Here is a 19,718-nt window from a genome sequence, read left to right as displayed (position 1 = left end):
ATTAGCGTATGTTAGGCCCGATTCACAAAAGTAAACTTACATTTTTGGTCTAAACGTATACCAGACTTCCAAGATTACAATTTTAGGAATTCACAAAGGACATTTACGAGTACTATCTTTATGTCTGCACTCGAGGCCTCACCTGCAAGATGGAGGCAGGATGGTATGCGCGTCTCACCCGGCCCGTGGCCTGCAGCAGAGGTCGGGCCGCATTCTAGATGCTGCCATGAGGAGTCCGGAGAAGGAGGGTAGCAGGCCCGCGGTTGGGCTTTGGGTGAGCCGGAGGTGAGGCGCAGGCTGGTGTCGGCCCAGTGAGGGTTGTGAACAAGGCGGACAGACGTGTTGATTTGGGGCTCAGCCTGGCGGGTGCCCATATGAGTGCAAGTGCAGCAGCCGGGGCCCACATCTATCGGGCCATGCTGTGGTGAGGCCAGGACAGGCCAGAAGACTGGGGTGAGGATTCGGCTGCCCTTACTGAACGCTACTGCTGGACTGATGAGACTGCGCTCGCAGATAGCGCATAAGGGCCCAAGAAGTCTCCTTGTTGCTGGGGGGCATCGGAGGGTGAGTGATAGATGGCCTCCCTCCCATTTCCTCCTGGCCTGGTCCCATCTGGTTCAGCACGGCTGATGAGCTTCACTGCTGCTGGGTGGACTTGTAGCTACTATGAGAGCAGCATCTGGAGTGCAAAGAAGAGGGGCTCTTCTGCACGGAGAGACACCCTAAGGGGGTCTGCACAGGACCCTGGCTGGCAGACAAGAGGAGACATCCTGGAAGCGTCATTGGGCTGCGCAGGCACTTCAGCAGACTGCACGTACGTGGAGGGGGCCCAGGAATTTGGGAGCACAGAAACTGCGGGGTCAGTGAGCTGCAAAATCCATAAAGCTGCACTGCTCTGACTCTATTCTCATGGTCACTGGGGTCCAGTTTTTACTGAAGGCGCTTAGTGAAACTTCTGACTGGCGAAAGTGTAGCACCCACACTCCCCCCCCCCTCCCCTCCGCATGACGATGTCTGGTTATGGTCCGGCCTATGGTTCTGAATCCCCCACCCTCAAAATCCATCATAGACATGCTGCCAGCTTCCCCCATCGCCAGTGGACCCGATTTGCCTACTAGAAACGACCTTGGAGAAACACACAGGGATATTTGATAAAATCTTACAAGCCATTAATGACTTGAAAAATGCTGTGAAGGCCCAACTCAGGGCGATACAGGTGGAGACTGGCCTGCAGCGAGGAGAACATGACAAACTGTTGGATAGAATGGACGAAGCAGAGTACTTCTTGACATTGATGCGGCCTACCATGACGTCCATGCAGGACTGCCCGTTGACCATACTGGAGGTGGTGTGGGAGCTGAAGGTCTGACGAGAGGATGCTGACGGGCGATCCCGACATAACAATATCTGCTTTCTGAGAGGTTGGAGGGCCCAAATATGGAGCTATTTGTGGAGAACTGGCTGACATCCGTAGTACTGGCGGCCCACATGCCAAAATTCTTCTATATTGAAAGGGTGCATAGGGTCCCCAGTAGCCCCCCTAGGGGCCCACTGCGCCCAGTGATAGTCCAGCTATTAAACTACAGGTACTGAGATCTCCTGCTGCAAGTGATCCATGCAAAAGGCCCCTGGAGGCACAAAAGGGAACCTCAGAACAGCCTACCGGTACAACATGGCCGAAGTTCAGAGATGGTGCAACACCTTCGGGGCTATCAAGGGACAGGTCCACTCCCTGGGGCTGCCTATACACTGCTTTTCCCGGCACGGCTCAGTGTGGTAGATTCGGATGTGACCCACTTCTTTTCTATATGGGGAGGCCTGGACGTGGTTGAGATCCAAAGGGATTCAGGATCCGCCTGGACCAGAAGAGAGCAATCTGCTGGGCTAGTCTAAGGGGATGCCTCCTCGTCACGCTACTGTCCGGGGCTCGCTCCTCAGAAGAGCAGGCGGTGAAAGAATTGGCTCAGGCAGTTCCAGAGGTCTCCCTGCATAACAGAAAACAGATATGATATCCTAGTCCCGAGACACATTTGGAGTCGGTGATGGTGCACCTGCTCTAGAGCCCTTGGGAGGAGGACTCTGTCACGCAAGTGGGCTCGCCACGACGAAAGCTGCCAGACCTGTGACTGTGCATAGGTGGTAAGTGCCCAGGGGGTTCCTTGCTTTGCTTTGCCTTATTGGGAGGATGGCTCAGAGGGTCCTGGTCGAAACCGGGAGTGGGGCTTTCCCCCCGGACCAGAACTTTCTGGCACGGACCCAGAGGAGCCTATCTTATGACTATAAGTGTGTTTTCTTGGCTCACTCACCAATAGATACATTCAGATGGGGGAGAGTGCACGATTCGATTCCAACATGGATGTTCAAGTTGGAGGCCCTGCATCACACATTCTTTTGGAAAACCACCAGCACACACCTGCTACAGTACTTAGAGGACAATGAGGGGCCGGTAGAGACCAGGTGGCTGATTGGGAAGCGATGAAGGTGGTCTTAAGGGAGCACTATATACAAACTTCCTGGGGGTGAGAGCATCCCTCCTGCGCAGTCTACTGACATTAGAGGACCAAATGCAGGTGGCCGAGAAGAAGGCAGTGACAATGGTGGAGGCCTGGGCACAGCTTACGGCATTGTGAAAATGGCATAGGGATGAGACACTCCAACTCAGCAATATCCACTATAAAACCTTTCTCCCCAAGCAACACATGAACGGTGACAAATCGGGGTGCACCCTGGCATGGTTATTAAAGTCAGTAGCTCTTAGAATCCTGATAGGGGTGATCCGTGATGCCACCGGTAGCAGGGTCAGTACGCAAGCCGGTATCAACTTGGTGTTCACAGAATACTAGGAGGCATTGTATTCCTCCTCTGGGGCTGACCAAAGACCAAGTCCAGAACGTGCACTCTACCACCCTCCCCCGTATGATGCCCTTGCAACTGCAAGAATTAGGGGATCCGTTGCAGTTAGAGGAAGTGCGAGCGGCGATCCACCAAATGGTTCACAACAAAGTACTGGGCACTGACGAGGTCCCAGTGGAAATTTACTCCACATATGGTGCGACCCTCGTCCCCAAACTGCTCAATATGTATCAGGAGGCGCACGAGGAGGGAATACTACCAACATTCATTTGCAAAGCTCTTATTGTTGTACTTCCTAAGTCTGGCAGAGAACCTCTGAAGGTCAGTTCATATTGCCCACTGTCAATGCTTATAAGGTCTTAAGCAAGGTGCTCGCATACAGGCTGTTGCCCCTGCTGCAGAAGCTGGTGCACCCCTACCATGATAGTTTTATTCCCCATGGGGAAACCTTTTATAACACTTGCCATATCATGGGGGCAGTTAAAGGAGCCCTTGACCTCCCGGTTGTGGTGTCCTAAAACATCGAAAAGGTGTTCGATACTGTTAGACCTGGCATCTTTTGGTGTGTCTCCCCTGTCTTTTTGCTTTCTGGCCTCCTGGTTTTAATGGTATGTTGGACTTCCTTTTGCTGCTTTAGTGCCTTTGCGCTCTTTATTACTGCTGTTCAGTATTAAAGTGAAAGTGCTCCTACTGTAAATTATGTTTATGTATTGGTGTTTCCATGTTTGGCTTATTTGATTTACTGCTAAGTCCATAGTATAGTGTCCAGTGTGTGCTCAGGGCTTGTAAATCAAATGCTGCTAGTGGGCAAGCAGCACAGATTGTGCCACCCACACAAGCAGCCTTTCAGAGGTGTCTCAGACCTACCATTGCAGTGTCTGCGCACAGCTTTTACTGCCTGGTCGACCTGGCAAGTGCACCCACTTGCCAGGCCCAATCCTTCCCTTTTCTTACATGTATGGCACCCCTCAGATAGTCCCAAGGTGTACCTCTATGGGCAGGGTGCAGTGTATGTGAAAGGTCAGACATGTCTTGTTTGTGTGACATGTCTTGTGTGTGTGACATATCCTGATAGTGAAATACTGTGTATTTTGTTTTTCACAGTTGAAAGGCTATCTGTTCCATAGGATAGCATGGGAGATACTTTGTAACATTGTACAAGTATAACTTCCCATGGGGACAAAATATAACGTTGGAGTTTAGGTTCTCAAAACTCAGAATTTAATAACACCTCTTTTTAGTAAAGATGGTTTTTAAATTATGTGTTTGAAAATGCAACTTACAGAAAGTGGGCTTTTGCTTGGTTAGCTATTTTATATGCCTGTGCTGGGTTGTGTATTGACTGACTGGTTTTGGAGTGACAGGAGCTAGGATGTGCATTCACTGCAGACAGCTAGTGGGGGACGGGGGTTGAGATGTGTCCTGCCTTTCCTGTATGACTCAGAGCTGAGCTGAATAGACCTGGGCTGCATTTTGAGTAGTCAGAGCAGTTTTTCTTGCACCTGAATAGGCCCTATCTCCTGTACGTAATGCTGTCTCCACCTCCTGCCAAGAAGCTGGACCAGAGAGGACAGAACTAGTTTGGACTGAGCTGAGAGACTTTTGCCACAAGGGAAAATATGGTATAAATATTGGGGCCCATACCCCAGAACTTTAGAACTCTTTTGGATCAAGGAACCTGCCAAGAGGAAGGGCTGGAGAAGTTGTGAGGAGGAACTACCGCTTTGTTGTGTGCATTGCAGTGTTGGCCTGCAGTGGCTGCTTCTGTCTTGGGCAGAGAAAGGACTGAACTTTCTCCACCTTCTTAGTTTGAGTTTCCTGAACGGCTTGAGGTAGAGCTTGCCCCCTGTTCAAAAAGTCTCAGGAGCAGCAAAGACTTCAAGTTCATCTGCTACCAGCACTCAAAACTGTGTGTTTTGTGCTGCAGTAGAAAAAAATGTTGCAGCAAACAAATGATGGACAGAATGCTGAGAATACAAAAATTCTCCCCCAGTCAAAAGATCTGGGTTAAATCCATCGTTCTTTTGCGCCACCACGCCACCCCAGTGTGGACCCAGCCATATGCAAATCAGTCTTGACCCTGTGCCCCATGGGAACAGTCCAGACCGAACTGCCAGGCCAGGTCCTCCCTGGACCGGAAACAAACAACCTGGGACGGGTTTCAGGGTATGTCACCCTTCTTCAGCCAGGCTAGCTTGAATCCAGTGGCACAGTGAGCAAGGGACCCAAGTCTGGGCATACCCATCCCACTTAGGGCGAAAAGTGTTACAGCAACCAAATGATGGACAGAATGCTGACAATGCAAACATTCTCCCCCAGTCAAAAGAACTGCATTAAATCCATCGTTCTTTTGTCCAGTTTGGACCCAGCCATAAGCAAGTCAGTCTTGACTCTATGCCCCATGGGAACAGTCCAGACCGAACTGCCAGGCCATGTCCTCCTGAGACGACCTGGCTTGACAGTTTGGGCTAGACTGTTCCCATGAGGCACAGGGTCAAGACTGATTTCCATATGGCTGGGTTCAAACTGGAATAGCATTGTTCTGCATTCTGTCCATCAACTGTTGTTTTTGCGTTTGTCACCCCGAGTGGGACGGGTATGCCCAGACATGGGTCCCGTGCTCTCCATGCCACTGGAATCAAGCTATCCTGGCTGAAGAGGGGTGAAAGCCTGAAACCGATCCTAGGATGCTTGTTTCCAGTCCAGGAAGGGCCTGGCTTGGCAGTTCGGGCTGGACTGTTCCCATGAGGCACAGGGTCAAGACTGATTTGCATATGGCTGGGTTCAACCTGGAATGGCATGGTGAGCAAAAAAAGATGGATTTAGGCCCAGATCTTTGTACTGGGGTGAATGTATGACATTGTTCTGCATTCTGTCCATCAACTGTTGTTTTTGCAGTAGTAAAAAAAGCAACCCGATGCCGTCAACAACGCCGCTGCCTTTTCCTTGTCCTGAAGGCACCGCAGAGGGCACCGCCGTACTTCCCACCACCATTCTGGTCTTACTGACGCCGCCACTGAACCGCCTCGCTTCACACCGCCGCCCTGGTATCCCGACGATGCCGCTCCACACCAGTATAGATGCTGCTGCTTGCACCCGGGTTTGAGGGCCCGCTCATAAGTTACATGGTGCACCTCCCCGTCCCACACTGTAGCCTTGGCCTAACAACACCGGCGCCATCGACTCGGGTTCATCAGTGGAAAACAGCTCTTCAGCAACGATGACATCCACTGCTTGCACCGTGACCTGCCAGCACCGCGATGAGCACTGCACCACTTCTCAGCGCAGCCCTGGTCTCACCGATGCCGATGAACGACCTAACGGCACTGCATGCCGTACTGCTGCACTTCGCACTGCAGCCCCCCGCCCGCTGAAACCGGCGCTCCCAACTTCAACCACACGGAGTTCGATCCTCAACACGTGTGACTTCAAAGGCCTGATGACTCCTGCACCAACCTCCAGAACCGACGCTTGCTGACTCTGGCTCTTCGGAGCTTACTGCGAGATGCCCGGCGCCCTGCATTTCTAATGAGACTGTTTTGCTGTTCTTCCCAACACCATAGCTCGCCCACGATGCTGTGGTTAGCCACATTTGTTTGAATTTGTTGTTCACGATGCCATGATGGCCCTGGACGGAGCAATCGACTTCAAGGAACTGTATTTTAAGTCTACTTTTGCTTATTAATATTTCTAATAACTGTATGTTGGATTTTTATTGTTTTTGATCTTGTTTCCACAGATAAAATATTGGATATTTTTCTAAAACTGGTGTGGTGTCCTTTTGTAGTGTTTTCATTGTATTACTGTATCTTATGTGCAAATGCTTTACACACTGCCTCCGAGATAAGCCTGACTGTTCATACCAAGCTGCCAAGGGGATCAGCAGGGGTTCTTTTATAAGTGTATCCCTCCTTGTCCTGACTAGGAAGAAGGGTCCCTACTTGGACAGGGTAACAAAGTGCCAACTAGAGACCCCCATTTCTAACAGATACCCTAAGGTGGAACTACCTGTTGGTATTGGAGGACCTGGGAATTGGACTCAGCGGGATCATGCTGCTTTACACAGCCTGGCAGGCCAGAGTGAGAACAGGACAACAAGTCTCGTGCCAGTTTGTGATCAGGAAGGGTACCCGGCAGGCTTGCTTCCTCTCACCTATAATTTTTGCCCTGGCAATGGAACCCCTGGCCAATCTGCTCGGGATCAGAGCCTCTAATGGGGCGTGGCGGTAGGGGTAAACTGTCATATTGTTGCACTGTACACCGATGAGGCCCGTATATATATTTGTGACCACTGATGGGTGCTACCGGTCTTGTTTTTGTGCTACTGGAGCTTTTTGGAGAGATGACAGGCCTCAGCATAACTGGGGGAATTCTTACCTGTTTACCTTTCAGTGTGTGCGGCAGGCAGGGGGGAGGGGCTGGAGGCCTGGAAACTACCTTGGTGTCTTGAGACCTTCTGCTATCTCGGGAACAACGTCTAGAACTCAGAAAAAGACTTCCTGGCGGTAATCTCAGCAGAGCTCTGTTGGTTGTATGCCAGTCCCTGGCTTTCTAGATGCACCCTACCCTATCTCCAATGGGATGTACGTCCATAGTGAAGATAGTAGTCTTGCTGTGTTTTCTGTATTTATTTTCGGCCCTTCCAGCGATGCCGGCTCGGGCCTTCTTTACGGAACTGGTAAGAATTATATCAGACTTGATCTGGGGGAGTGGATGGAAAAGAGAGTTGATTACCACTCCCCAGTGGCTGGTAGCAGCCGGGGGCCTGGGGTTGCTGGACCTCGAGCTGTATCATGCTGCAGCAGTCGCCCATGTGCTGAATGGCTAACAGTACATTGGCGGAAAGTGTGGTGATCCGTGAGGAACTCCTGGCACTAAGGTGCTGGACTGATTGATGAATTGTGGTGGCCCATTGAGTGGACTGAGCAGATTGACCCGGGTGGCCAGGCTCAGTTGAAACACGTACATCCATGTACATCTAACCTGGATGTCGCCGTGCGGCATATGCCTCGCAGTTGCCACTGTGGAGTGTACCGAAGGTGAGGGACATGTTGGCAGCTCATGACCCGACTCCGTGGCGTAAGGCGGTGGTGAATTAAGTGGGTGACCTATATGCGGAGAGAGGGCTGTGTGCCTTTCCAGATCTGTACACCACCCTTTATCTGGAGTACGGTGCATTTGTGATGGTGGTGCGAGACACCTGGGGAGTGAGCCAAGATGAGCCAGATCTGCATGAAGGGGTGAAATGTCCCGCATTTTCCCCGCCCACAGCCTATTGGTGTCTGCTACCCGCACGGCCGACATCTGTTTTGCATTATCGTGCCCAGACTCGTGCGCCATATTGCAAAACAGATGGCCTGCTCCCTCACACAAGCCTGCGCGCTCTCACGCACAACTCATTTGTTTTAGAATCGCGGCAGGATGACGTGCGCAGCCGGGACAATGGTGTATTATTAAGCACAACTAGACCCTCCGTTTGGAGCCCCTCGGTGTCCGCAGTTGCTCTGTCATCACAGAAAACAAGTGGTGATTAACAACATGTAGGCATATCTTCATTATTGGGTGCCGCAGAGAATAACACCATAGGTTGGGCTGTGGGTTTGGGGCATAAACTACCCTCTCTCACGCGATAGTCTCCTATATATTCCACAGTCCGTGCTGAAATACGCTGTGTGGCTTTCGGTGACACGTATATTTTGCTGTCCTCTACATTCTCTCTGGCAGTTATCCAGCACAGATGTACTTTGTATTATTGTGTTTTACTAGCTGCCTGTCCTCCTCCCCCAACCACCTCTCCTTTCTTCCTGCATCCTCCCCCCATCTTCCTCGCTTGCAAGGGGTACCCACAACAGGCAATTGTCTAAAGCCTGCTCCTACTTTTATATATTCTATCAACAGCCTTGGTGTTGGGGAGTGGTGGGGCAGAAGGAATGGAGCTGGGGCTCCCCAAGTCATCCGAGTTTCTTTACCCAGGGCTCTCGGGTTTCCCATTTCCAGCATGAGTATCTCATCCTGTTCAGGTTTTCACTTTACATGCTGGAAGTTGTGGTCCTGATTAAGTTTCAGCCCGCAGACAGATTCTAGCTGTTTGCAAGTGAGAGTTTCCTGTGGACCATACCAAAAATATTCAGTGGGCATGCAGTCTGCCCACTGCTTGCCATTGGTTGGCTTTGTCACTCGTTCGCTTCTATTCTACCCAGTGGCTTGCCATCCTCTTCATGTGTCTGACCCTCCCCTGGAGTATAGCCTATTTACTATTGTTTTGATTGGCTGACTTGTGTTCTTCCATTATTCTCATTTAGTGACCTACTTTTTTTAGGTCTCGCCTAGGCAGCGCTTGCGCTGTCTCTTCGAGACATGCTGTATTCAGGTATGGACTTGAAGCTCTGCCCATTTCCCCCCCCCATCTTTTCAATTGGCTCCTTTTTCTGTCCTTTCTAAATGGTTGCTTTTGATTCGTGAATAGGCTAGGTAGTCCCTCCTTAGTACTGCCTTTTCTTCTTTTGTAACCTTCCATGAGGATTGGCCCTACTTGTGGTGTTTCTTTTACAGTCTGTAAACACTATTTTCGTAAATGGCTTTCCCCTACTGCATGCACAACATGCTTTCCTGCAACCGCTTGTTGTTAAGCAGTGCAGCCATGCTTTATCATGTGTGTTTTGCTTTAATGGCTGCTGTGTCATTAACGCTGTTCATTCTATAAAATATATATATTTTTTTTAAGCACTGTGGTTATAAGACACACTTTATGCTGTTTTTTTAAACGGGAGGCAAGCTTCAGGTTCGAGAATGGCAGTCGTGCATTTTTTGTTGTTGTGTGGCTCCCTGAAATCAATCAACACATGTCAACAATGGCGCCCACAGCTTGCAGCCCCTCAACCCAGTTCTGCTCCCCAGGCACCGCACTTTAGTTTTCAGCACGGCGCCCACTTTCAGATTAACAACACAGGCACTGCTTTTTATATTGCAGCACAGCACCCGCTTTTATTATTGGGCAGCATAGTGTAGCAATCAGCTACCTCAACGAGCACTGCAAGCTGGACATTTCACCCCAGTACTCCTCACCAAACATGCTCTGTCAAATAGACAAGATCACACTCAAATATGGGTCATCGAGGAGCCAAATCGCTCACCTAACTTGCAGATAGTGTGGTTTATAGCCCACAGGTCCTACCCGGCTAGGAGCAGCATGCCACACCTACTCGCAGCTACTGCACAGTTCTCCCACCACTATCTCAAACTGCTCGGCGCCATGACTCTGGGATCTGCTCATGCCGCCCGCGTCACAACAGCAAGGGTGCTCACAGTGTTACAGCAGCAGTCAGGTGCCAAAGATGACACAGCTCACAGTGTCAGCCTGCGCTATTGCAGTGCTGCACCCGATCTATCACTCCCCGGGGCAACCAGTGCCACAGATGACTTTTACATGACTAAAACATGTGACTGCAGCTAGCTGTTCAAACAGTTCCATCATGTTTGTCCTGCAGAAATAGTCATTGCTATAGCTTTACGACCATGCCTGCAACTGTGCAACTCCCTGATATATGGCTGTGGAGTGTCTCTCTGCTGGCCATATTTGTTTTCTGAAGAGTGCATGGGAAAGGGACATACATTTTGTCTCCGTAATGCTATAGCAAGTCATAAATAAATGGTTATCCTTGGCATCTATGGCTACCTCTTTTTCTGTTCCATCCTATAAATTGATTGCACCTTTTAACACTCTCGTGTTTTCAGCCCCCCTGTGCCCTTCAATTGTCGTATTTAGTCTCCTCTTTCAATTCTTTCCTGAATTCATCTTTTCAACTATCTCTTGCTTTTAAGCACCCCTGAACTAGCAATCTCCTATACTGCGAGACACCACAGCTGAGGTCGCAGCTGTAGAATCATGTTACATTTTACTTTCATTCAAGTTCCTCTGTTTGTTATGTACTCATCCCCCAGTGGTCTCTCAATATGAGGTCACTCTGGTGACATATTGGCCTGGCTGATCAGCTCTCAAAATTCTCCTCCTTTTAAAAAATAGACAGTAACTTTTGCGGTGCGGTTGTGTCTGTGGATCTGTACGGTGTCTGTACATTGCCTAACAGGAGGTTGAGTGATCTCTTTTCACATTCTTAGAAAGGAGTAAGGACCTCTTTGTTGTTTGTGCCTTCCACTCTTGTCCCACTTCCTCAGTAACTCTCCTCCCAGTGGCTGGAATCAGCACTCTTAATCTGATTCTAGCATGTCCACAAAATCCAGTTTGCGCTGCACCCATCACAGTCACAGATTTGAGTTTGGTCCGCAACCAGCTCCATATTAAACAGAATACATACTGGACCCTATAGGCCAGTGCGTTAGCCTGCTTTTGACCTCAAAATGCCATTAGGTTCTTATGTGCTGCACATTTTTTTTTCTTCAATTTCTTTACTTTTCTTAGAATCACAACACCCACGCTTTAGCTTTAAACATCTTAAGCTAAATAGGGTGCCGCAATTGCTTAAATTTTTATATATATATATATATATATATATATATATATATATATATATATATATATATTTCTCCACAGTTTCTATCCCTTGCTTGGAGCGCACTCAGATATCAAGCAGGACTCCATTGTTTGTTGTAGAGTCCTTTATTTTAGCAAACCGGCATTCCTTGCAAACCTTTTCAAAAAGCCCTACGCGTTTCAGTGCTCCTGCACCTTGTTCACGGGCTGGTGTGCTATTTCCTGGCAGATTCACCAGGGCGCCAAGTCAGCTCCTTTAAATATCAGTTGCCCGCCCCCTCGTGGGCTTGCTTCGGTGCAAACAATTAAAAGGCATTCTGGAGCTTGAAGTTTTCCTTCGTGTACTTCCGCCCTATAGTGATTACTGTCATCAATAGTCCGTTTATTCCATCATTCCTATTACCCTCCAGTGGGTCGTTTGTGAGGAATCCAGTTTAATTCACGCTGTTCAACTTGACACTCTGCTCTTGTCAAGTTGAACAGCGTGAATTAAACTGGATTCCTCACAAACGACCCACTGGAGGGTAATAGGAATGATGGAATAAACGGACTATTGATGACAGTAATCACTATAGGGCGGAAGAACACGAAGGAAAACTTCAAGCTCCAGAATGCCTTTTAATTGTTTGCACCGAAGCAAGCCCACGAGGGGGCGGGCAACTGATATTTAAAGGAGCTGACTTGGCGCCCTGGTGAATCTGCCAGGAAATAGCACACCAGCCCGTGAACAAGGTGCAGGAGCACTGAAACGCGTAGGGCTTTTTGAAAAGGTTTGCAAGGAATGCCGGTTTGCTAAAATAAAGGACTCTACAACAAACAATGGAGTCCTGCTTGATATCTGAGTGCGCTCCAAGCAAGGGATAGAAACTGGAGAAATATATATATATATATATATATATATATATATATATATATATATATATATATATATATATATATATATATATTTGCAATATAATAGCTCCCGCATTACTGAAAGTTTGAGCTATTGGCATTGCATTATTATTGGTAATGCCAATAGCTCAAACTTACAGTAATGCGAGACCTATTGCATTGCAAATGCTTGTTATTTATTGTCAAAAATAGTCCCAGAAATGAATAACAATTTTTTAAGAAGTGTTGAAACATTCAGAAATACATTTGGAAAAAGAACAAAAAAAGATCTATTTCGAAACATAAAAACACCCCTCAAATATATACTGGCTAGGAGCAAGGCTTAACTGCTTACTGCAAGTTGAGTGCACGACCTTGTTGTAGAGGGCCAAAGATCATGTGCAGTGGCCACAGGGCCACTGCACCCTCTTTGCGCACAGCCAAAGGAAGTGCTCAGAAGGGATCAGCTGTCAATAGTTGTTAAGATGGAAGGAGCAGTGGCACTTGATATAAAAACACAAACATTCACTGAAAAAAACTGTTAAAGCAAAGTAGCAGAACACAATCTAAAAACCACAGAACTTTACCAGTTAAAGTTAGTTAAACTAACCATGGATCACTAGACCTGTCATTCACTGCTTATCACCTCACATTAAACATCACCAATGAAATTTTAAATTACATCATTATTGACATCAAATCACTGATGACATCTCAAATGACATAATTGATGGCATTACTGATTGCCTTACTCATGATATTATCCAGAGGTTGTAATGTGCCCAACCCTCCATGCAGTACCAAGGCCATGCTATGGATGTTTTGTTCAGGAGTTGCTTGCAGGACCTGGCCCCTGGGACTTCTGCTGTGCGCTTAGGGGGACTGCCTGCAGGGCTTCAACAGGTGGTTAGCTCCTACAATTCACATCATTTTGCCGTGTGCACTGGGAGTAACCTTTAGGAACTTACCTCGGCTTTCTGTCTCTGCTTTCAGCCTGGGCAGGGGGTTGGGGCAGGGGTTGGCCTCTGGCCAGGTCCTGCCCCCAATCACCTGTGGTCAGCCTACTGCTACAGCACATGGCCATTGGTCATGTACAGAGGTGGTTGCTCAGAGGCCCTAGCCTCTGAAGTTCAGCTATTCTCACTGAGATTTGCCTGCACATCCCCCACAGATCACCAACCACACAGTGCACAGCCTTCTGCCATATGCAGTGGGAGTAGTCTGTTCCCAACCACCCACAGGAAGTCCATCCCCTGCAGCGCACATTCGTCGTCCCCTGCACCAAACACTGTGGAGGGGCCAACCCGAGCAGCATGCAGTCTTCTACCAAGCACAGTGGAGTTTGACTGCTGGGCCTGACCTGCTCCCTAGCCGTGCACCCTATCCTCTGTAGGGGTTGGGCACAAGGCCTGGCTTCGATTAAATGTCTCTACCCAGGCTCCTGTGGAAAGTCATCTAAGAAGTACATGACCTTCGGCTGTGTGTGGCATGGGCTGCTGTAGGGCCTGGCATCCATTAAGATCCTGCCCCCAGCTAGCTGATGGATTGATGGATTTACATTGAACTAAGCAAAGGCACTTCCTTGAGTTGTGTTCTAAATTCATTCCAGGGTTTGTGTAGTTCCAATCATCCATTGTTCCTGTATTGAGGAGCAAATACTCCTATGGGATGGGAATCCTATCCTATGAGTTAAAATGGGATCCTACCTTTATTTTGGCCCCACCTGATGGATCTAGAGTAGACAAATATTGCCTTGAATAACCCAAAGTGGATGTATGTTTTTGTTTATACTTTTGTGCAGATCCATCAAACAAAACAGAAAATGCCTTTTGAATGGAGTGTTGGACCTAACCATAGCTACATTTGTACTTAGGATCTATCACTGTCTTTGTAAATAAAAAGCACACACACACACCTGATCAAGGCTTTAATCATGGTTACGGTGCACTGGAAATCATCACATTTTCATAGTAATGTTTTTTCTACGGTGTTTTATTTCCATAAAGTCTAGATTTGTCAGGCTATTATTATCAGGTTTTTTATCATTTTTTAAAATAATTCTTCTAATTTGCATTTCCAGTTCAAACAATCATATAGTCATGCAACATTAATAAACAGGTACAGTAATTATTGTGTTTATGCAAAATCATCACACATTTAGTCTAAAAAAGAAAGGAGATAAAAAGTCAGCAGCCTGTATACCCGATAATATCTGTGCACAATGTTATGTAGGTAGATGTCAGGACCAGCCTATCAGACATCATTAGGCAGAGTCCATTTATACCAAATCCAATAAAATAGACTGTGTCCTCCACATGCGCACATCTGTCCATCACTCCTTTCCATTCACCCACAGTGGGGGTAGGAGAAGGTGGGATACTGCTTCACCAATTTTTTGCAATGTCACATTTTGCAATCATATAGGCCAGGCATGTCAACAGGCGACCGCAGCTGTTCTCCTTCAAGCCATCCATGATCCCCAACTGGGCCGCCCCAGGTTCCAGTGGATACTTGTAGCCCAGTACGCTTCCAAGTTGTGTATGTATACTAGCCCAGTATGTAGCTATGATTGGCAACTGCAAATAGTATGTATGAGTGTGCCCTCAGAACTATGGCATTGTCGACAAGCAGCCGAAAAGCGCTCTACCCATCTGCCACAGCCTGGAGTGATGATGATAACATGATGCAAGTAATTACATTGAATGAGTCTGAGTCTGGCTGAAAGGGCCATTACTTGCAGGGCCATTGTGGTCGCGGTCCAATCGCTGTCATCCAGAATTCGCAAGTCCTTCGCCCAATGTTTCCTGAGGCACAGGAAAAAATTGGGGGAATTGGAGCTAAGAATATGTGAATATGTGAGATTCCCTTCTCTCCACTTTGCTCCATTGTGCTCTTTGCCTCTAGCCAGTGAAATTCCAACATCGCTTGGAGCAACATTTCATGACTGTTAAGGGCACACCTAAGCTTCAAATATAAAAAAAATAGAAATTAGTTCCAACTCAATTTTACGTTTACGAGGATGTTCATTTCGACCGACCGAGTTCTTAGCCGGGAATTTCAATTATGTCCCTCTGCAGAGCCCATCCATACCAGCATGGAGAACTGGGCCAGACTACCACTTACTATGGTGGTTTGTGGAGCTTTGTTTGAAATGATGATCCTCCCTCACAGCCTCTTTGTCATTCAGAACTACCCCTAACCATTCCCCCTGGACTTCTTCCTCTCATTGCAACACAACCTCACATGCTTCTTATGGGTGGCTGGCACCCCACATATGTCACTATCTAAGTGCCCACCGGCCACATTTAACAGCGGACTGGGTATTCCTAATCTCTAGCTTTACTACTGGGTATCACAACTCATTCTCCAAAATGATTGGTTCTTTTGTGATAGGAATGGCAAAGCTCTGCACGTAGTGTGCCAGTTAATGTAACCGTATGATCTATACTCTGTCACTAATGGTGCACACATTCCCCATGCACTTCCTAAAATCGCAAGAATTTCACTGGAGAGTTGAAAAGCATTGGTTAAGCATATCAGATGGCAGACTGTAGAGACACCCACCATGCAATTATACACTCCTTAAACAGGTGGCCAGTCTATCTGGATTCCAAGCCTGAGACCTTATCAGCATATCAAAAGGTGGTTATGTCTAGGCATTACTCAAAAGTTAATTTCAAGATATTGGCATTTTGTGGAGGGACTCGCACAAGTGGCATATATGTCGTTTTCCCCCAATTGACCGCGAGACCAGATGACTCGCCATAGGCTTGAACAATGTGGAATATTCTTGGGTTGGAAAACTCCTGTTACTGCACAAAAAGTAGGGTGGTCATCTGCATGTAAAGTGGTCCTATCATCGGGACCGGCCAGTGAAATCCCCATACCCCTGCGTCTCGCCTTATCCATTGTGGGAGCAGCTCAATAACTAGAGCATACAGGAGTGGTGAAAGCAGGCACTCTTGATTTGTGCTTTGGCCAATCTTAAAAGGGGCAGGATGAGCACCGTTTACCCGTGCTTGGGCCGATGAGAAAGTGTATAATGTGTTAATAAACCCTAGGATGCGTCAGCAACATCCCATTCTTTCAAGCACTGTGAGCATAAAGGGTCAGGTATTAAATGCCTTTCAGAAGTTGATTGAGAACAGGGCGGTATCCCCTCCAACCTTGGCGTTACTGTTAAGGCCACTTACAACCTACAGAAGCAATGTTTAGTCCTCCTCCCTTCCATAAAGACATTTTGATCAGTGTGGATCCGGGTGTGAACCTTCTCTGCTAGTCCATTTGAAAGGATTTTAGCAAGGAATTTAGTTCTGGTATTGGATTCCAAGGGGCATCTGGGCTATGTATAAGTTTTCACATTGTCGCACAAAGGTGTGTGCAGTCTCACATTGTTTTACATTTTTAGAGAAAAGGAATACATTGTTCTCAAGTTTCAAAGGTCCCTGTGAGAGCTTTGTAACCAGTCCAAGTTTTGATTTGCATTGTGGGACTTGTGATCAACCTTTTTATTGAAAAAATAGGACTACAAGTCATCCATCAAAAGCTAAAACCTAGACTGGATGTGCTCTCTATTCAAGAACCTGGGAATACTGTTTTATAATATGCATTGTTTGGAAATTCTCTATTTATAGGGTTATTGGTTACTCTTTTCTAGCTACCCATTTCTTAAAAGACATAAAAAGATGAAAAGGTCCAATATATTTTCTGGCTCTGTAAACAATTGTGTGTGTTTTATTACTTTACAGGCACCCCAGGACGTTTTCCTCCAACAATGCATCCAAAACTCTCAGATGGCAGATCTCCTAGCTCTCAGTTTCCAAGATCACATCTCACAGAAGCTGTGTCCAAGGCAAAAGGTGGCACTGGAGTTGGGGGTGCCACTAGACAGAACCTTCTTGGACAGATTATCCCAGTTTATGGGTTTGGGATCCTTCTGTACATTTTATACATTCTTTTTAAGGTAAGAATGAGGATAACCATGTGTTTACTGCAGCTCAGAGTCTCTATGTGTACTGTTTGTGAGTTGCTGATGAAAAAAGTCTTATAATGAGAATGCTTGCAAGTGGCATTGTCTATAGTTTAGCTTGTCCCTTTCACTGGTCTTGGAAGGAAGGTCTCTAGGCGTCACCTGAATTGATGACAATAATGACTGTGTGCTGACGAGGGAAGAGTTGTGGATTTTGGCCGGGGAGACAGCATTTTTGCTTTGCTATACTTCGGCTGGTCTTGTCGGGTTAGCAGAGCAGGATAGGGTAGGCAAGGATGCAATTGTAGGTTTATGCTCACAAACTTAAATTTCCAAGGATTCCCTCCGGGGAACTGACACCATTCCCCAGAGTGCCAAACGACCATCTGCTGTAGGCTAACATACACAGCAGTCTCATCAATGTGAGTGAGTTCAGGTCGCTTAGTGTAGCTCTTTCAGTCATTTGGGCCTTCAGATGAATACATTTTTCTAAGTTGTGGCTCTGCAGTTCTGACTTGGGAACTTTACACATAGGTGCCTCAATTCCAACCCTTTCTTCAGAATAAATGACTTTTCATCAATTTTAAAGAGTTTGTTTGATATCAGATGGCGCTGTCTGTCTATGTATTATTTGTATTTTAATAATTTATAAGGTGCAACTATGCCACAGAAACAGCTTCAAAGCTCTGCATAGATTACCAAAAATTATCCAGACACGTACATATATTATGTTAGGTTAATTTTATTTGTAGAGCGCACCTACATCGAGAGGTTTCTTGGCACTAATGCAGAATAATTTAGCAAAGGGAATTAAGAACCAGGGGCCAAATGCACAAAGCATTTTTTCCTTCACAAATGGCCTCATTCCCAGAATTGGGCCATTTGCGACCAGAAAAAAAGCTTCTTCTAAATGCAAAATGTGATTTGGTAACTTGTTACTGAATGGCAATTTGCATTTGTGATTTAGTATTTGGAAGGGGCGTGCTTTGGGCGTCCCTTCCAAATACCGAATTGGTATGGTATGTATTACTGTTTTTCGACCGAATTCCAGTTGCTAACAGTAATACTTTACTACCATTTTAAAAGTGGTGGTAGCCCATTTGCAGATGAAAAGGGCCCCCCTTTGAGAATGTTGAGAAAGTATTTTCAAAGAGCAAGCAGTGGTCCCGTGGACCACTGCCTACTCTTACAAACTGAAACTTCAAAGGTTCTGTGTTTTTCTGTTTAAACACATCCTGCATTAAAAAAAAAAAAATGCAATCACTGACATGGTGGTTGGCTGACCTCAGCAGGCCACTATCCCCGTGATGGCTGCGATTCGTAATGGGTCACAAATTGCGACACACCTCATTAATTTTCATAAGGTAGGTCGATTTTCGACCCACTAGGAATTGCTAATTCGAAGTTGCACGTTTTCTTACATAAGGAATTGCAATTTCCTCGTTGCGTTTTGGTGAGTATCGCAATTTGGAGACCATAATGCCTACTTTTTGTAAATCTGGCCCAGATCCAGAAATCTAATGAGTGGATGTCTGTTTGAGAATCCATGTTTTAGGTAGGGGGAGAGGGCCATATGTATGAAGAATTTTTGGCATCACAAACGGCCCGATTTGAAAAATCGGGCCATTTGTAACAGCAAAAATGCTTTTCCAAATGTAGAAACATCCAAACTGAGATTCTCCAGAACCGCAGTTGGGTGTGGAAATCTCAATTTGGAAAGGGCGTGTTTAGAGCATCCCTGCCAAATAGTGGTTTCAAGTGTTATATATCAAGGTTTTACGACTGAAATGTGGTCTCAAAAACCTGGATATTCTACCACCAACTCAAAGCTGGTGGTAACGCATTCGCAAAACCCCTTCCCTTTGGTGGATGTTAAAAAAAAATTAAGTTCAGGCAGTGGTCTCTGGGACCAAAGCCAGCTCTTAAAAAATAAAAACAAAACGTTTCATATTTTATTGTTGAAACAAATCTCGTTTTTCTTTAAGGAAAAAGGTTGCATTTCAACAAAAAAGGAACCCTTTTGTCATAGGCAATCACAGACATGGTGGTCTGCTGACAATTTTACAATCCTTACTGCATGGTTTTGCACAGCTTGTAAGTTAGCTAAATTAGACTTGGAAAAGCTCAAAGTATATACCTAAATAGCACCCCAGTCTGGAACAAAATCACTGCCTGAATTAAAAGAAGGAAATGGGGTGTTTTTAGCACAGAGGTTAATTTTGACAGATTATACAATTGATATTCTTCTTTTTTTGTTACCCCCAAAATGACAAAGATGCATCAATTATAACCTCTAGTGTCTTCATTGAGAAAGATGGGGTTCGTATATCACCAAAATTAAGAGGCCAAATTCTAAGCTCGCTTGTTTGGTGCTATAAAGCAAACTTTTTGTTTGCATTCAGAGTTGATTAAGGTTCATTCTCTTATGAACCTTTTTAGGCAGGTCAATAAATCAAGAATCAAAGTTGATTCTTCTTTTGGAGGTTCAAGAATCTACATATCATCCACATACATCTGACCTTAAATTCCATT

At 46.5% G+C, this 19,718-nt stretch overlaps 1 protein-coding gene across 1 annotated transcript in view; it reads left to right on the top strand.

Moving 5' to 3' along the window:
- Positions 1-19,718, top strand: part of RIC3 (RIC3 acetylcholine receptor chaperone) — a 220,833-nt gene that overhangs the window by 33,982 nt on the left and 167,133 nt on the right. Inside the window, exon 2 of the mRNA XM_085648120.1 lies at positions 16,966-17,180. Coding sequence (XP_085504246.1) covers positions 16,966-17,180 — 215 coding nt within the window. The remainder of the gene's footprint in view (positions 1-16,965; positions 17,181-19,718) is intronic.

This window comes from Triturus cristatus, chromosome 3_2, assembly GCF_964204655.1.
Source record: "Triturus cristatus chromosome 3_2, aTriCri1.1, whole genome shotgun sequence".
NCBI lineage: Eukaryota > Metazoa > Chordata > Amphibia > Caudata > Salamandridae > Triturus > Triturus cristatus.
The sequence above is the reverse complement of the archived record's forward strand: the minus strand, read 5'-3'. Positions and strand labels throughout refer to the sequence as shown.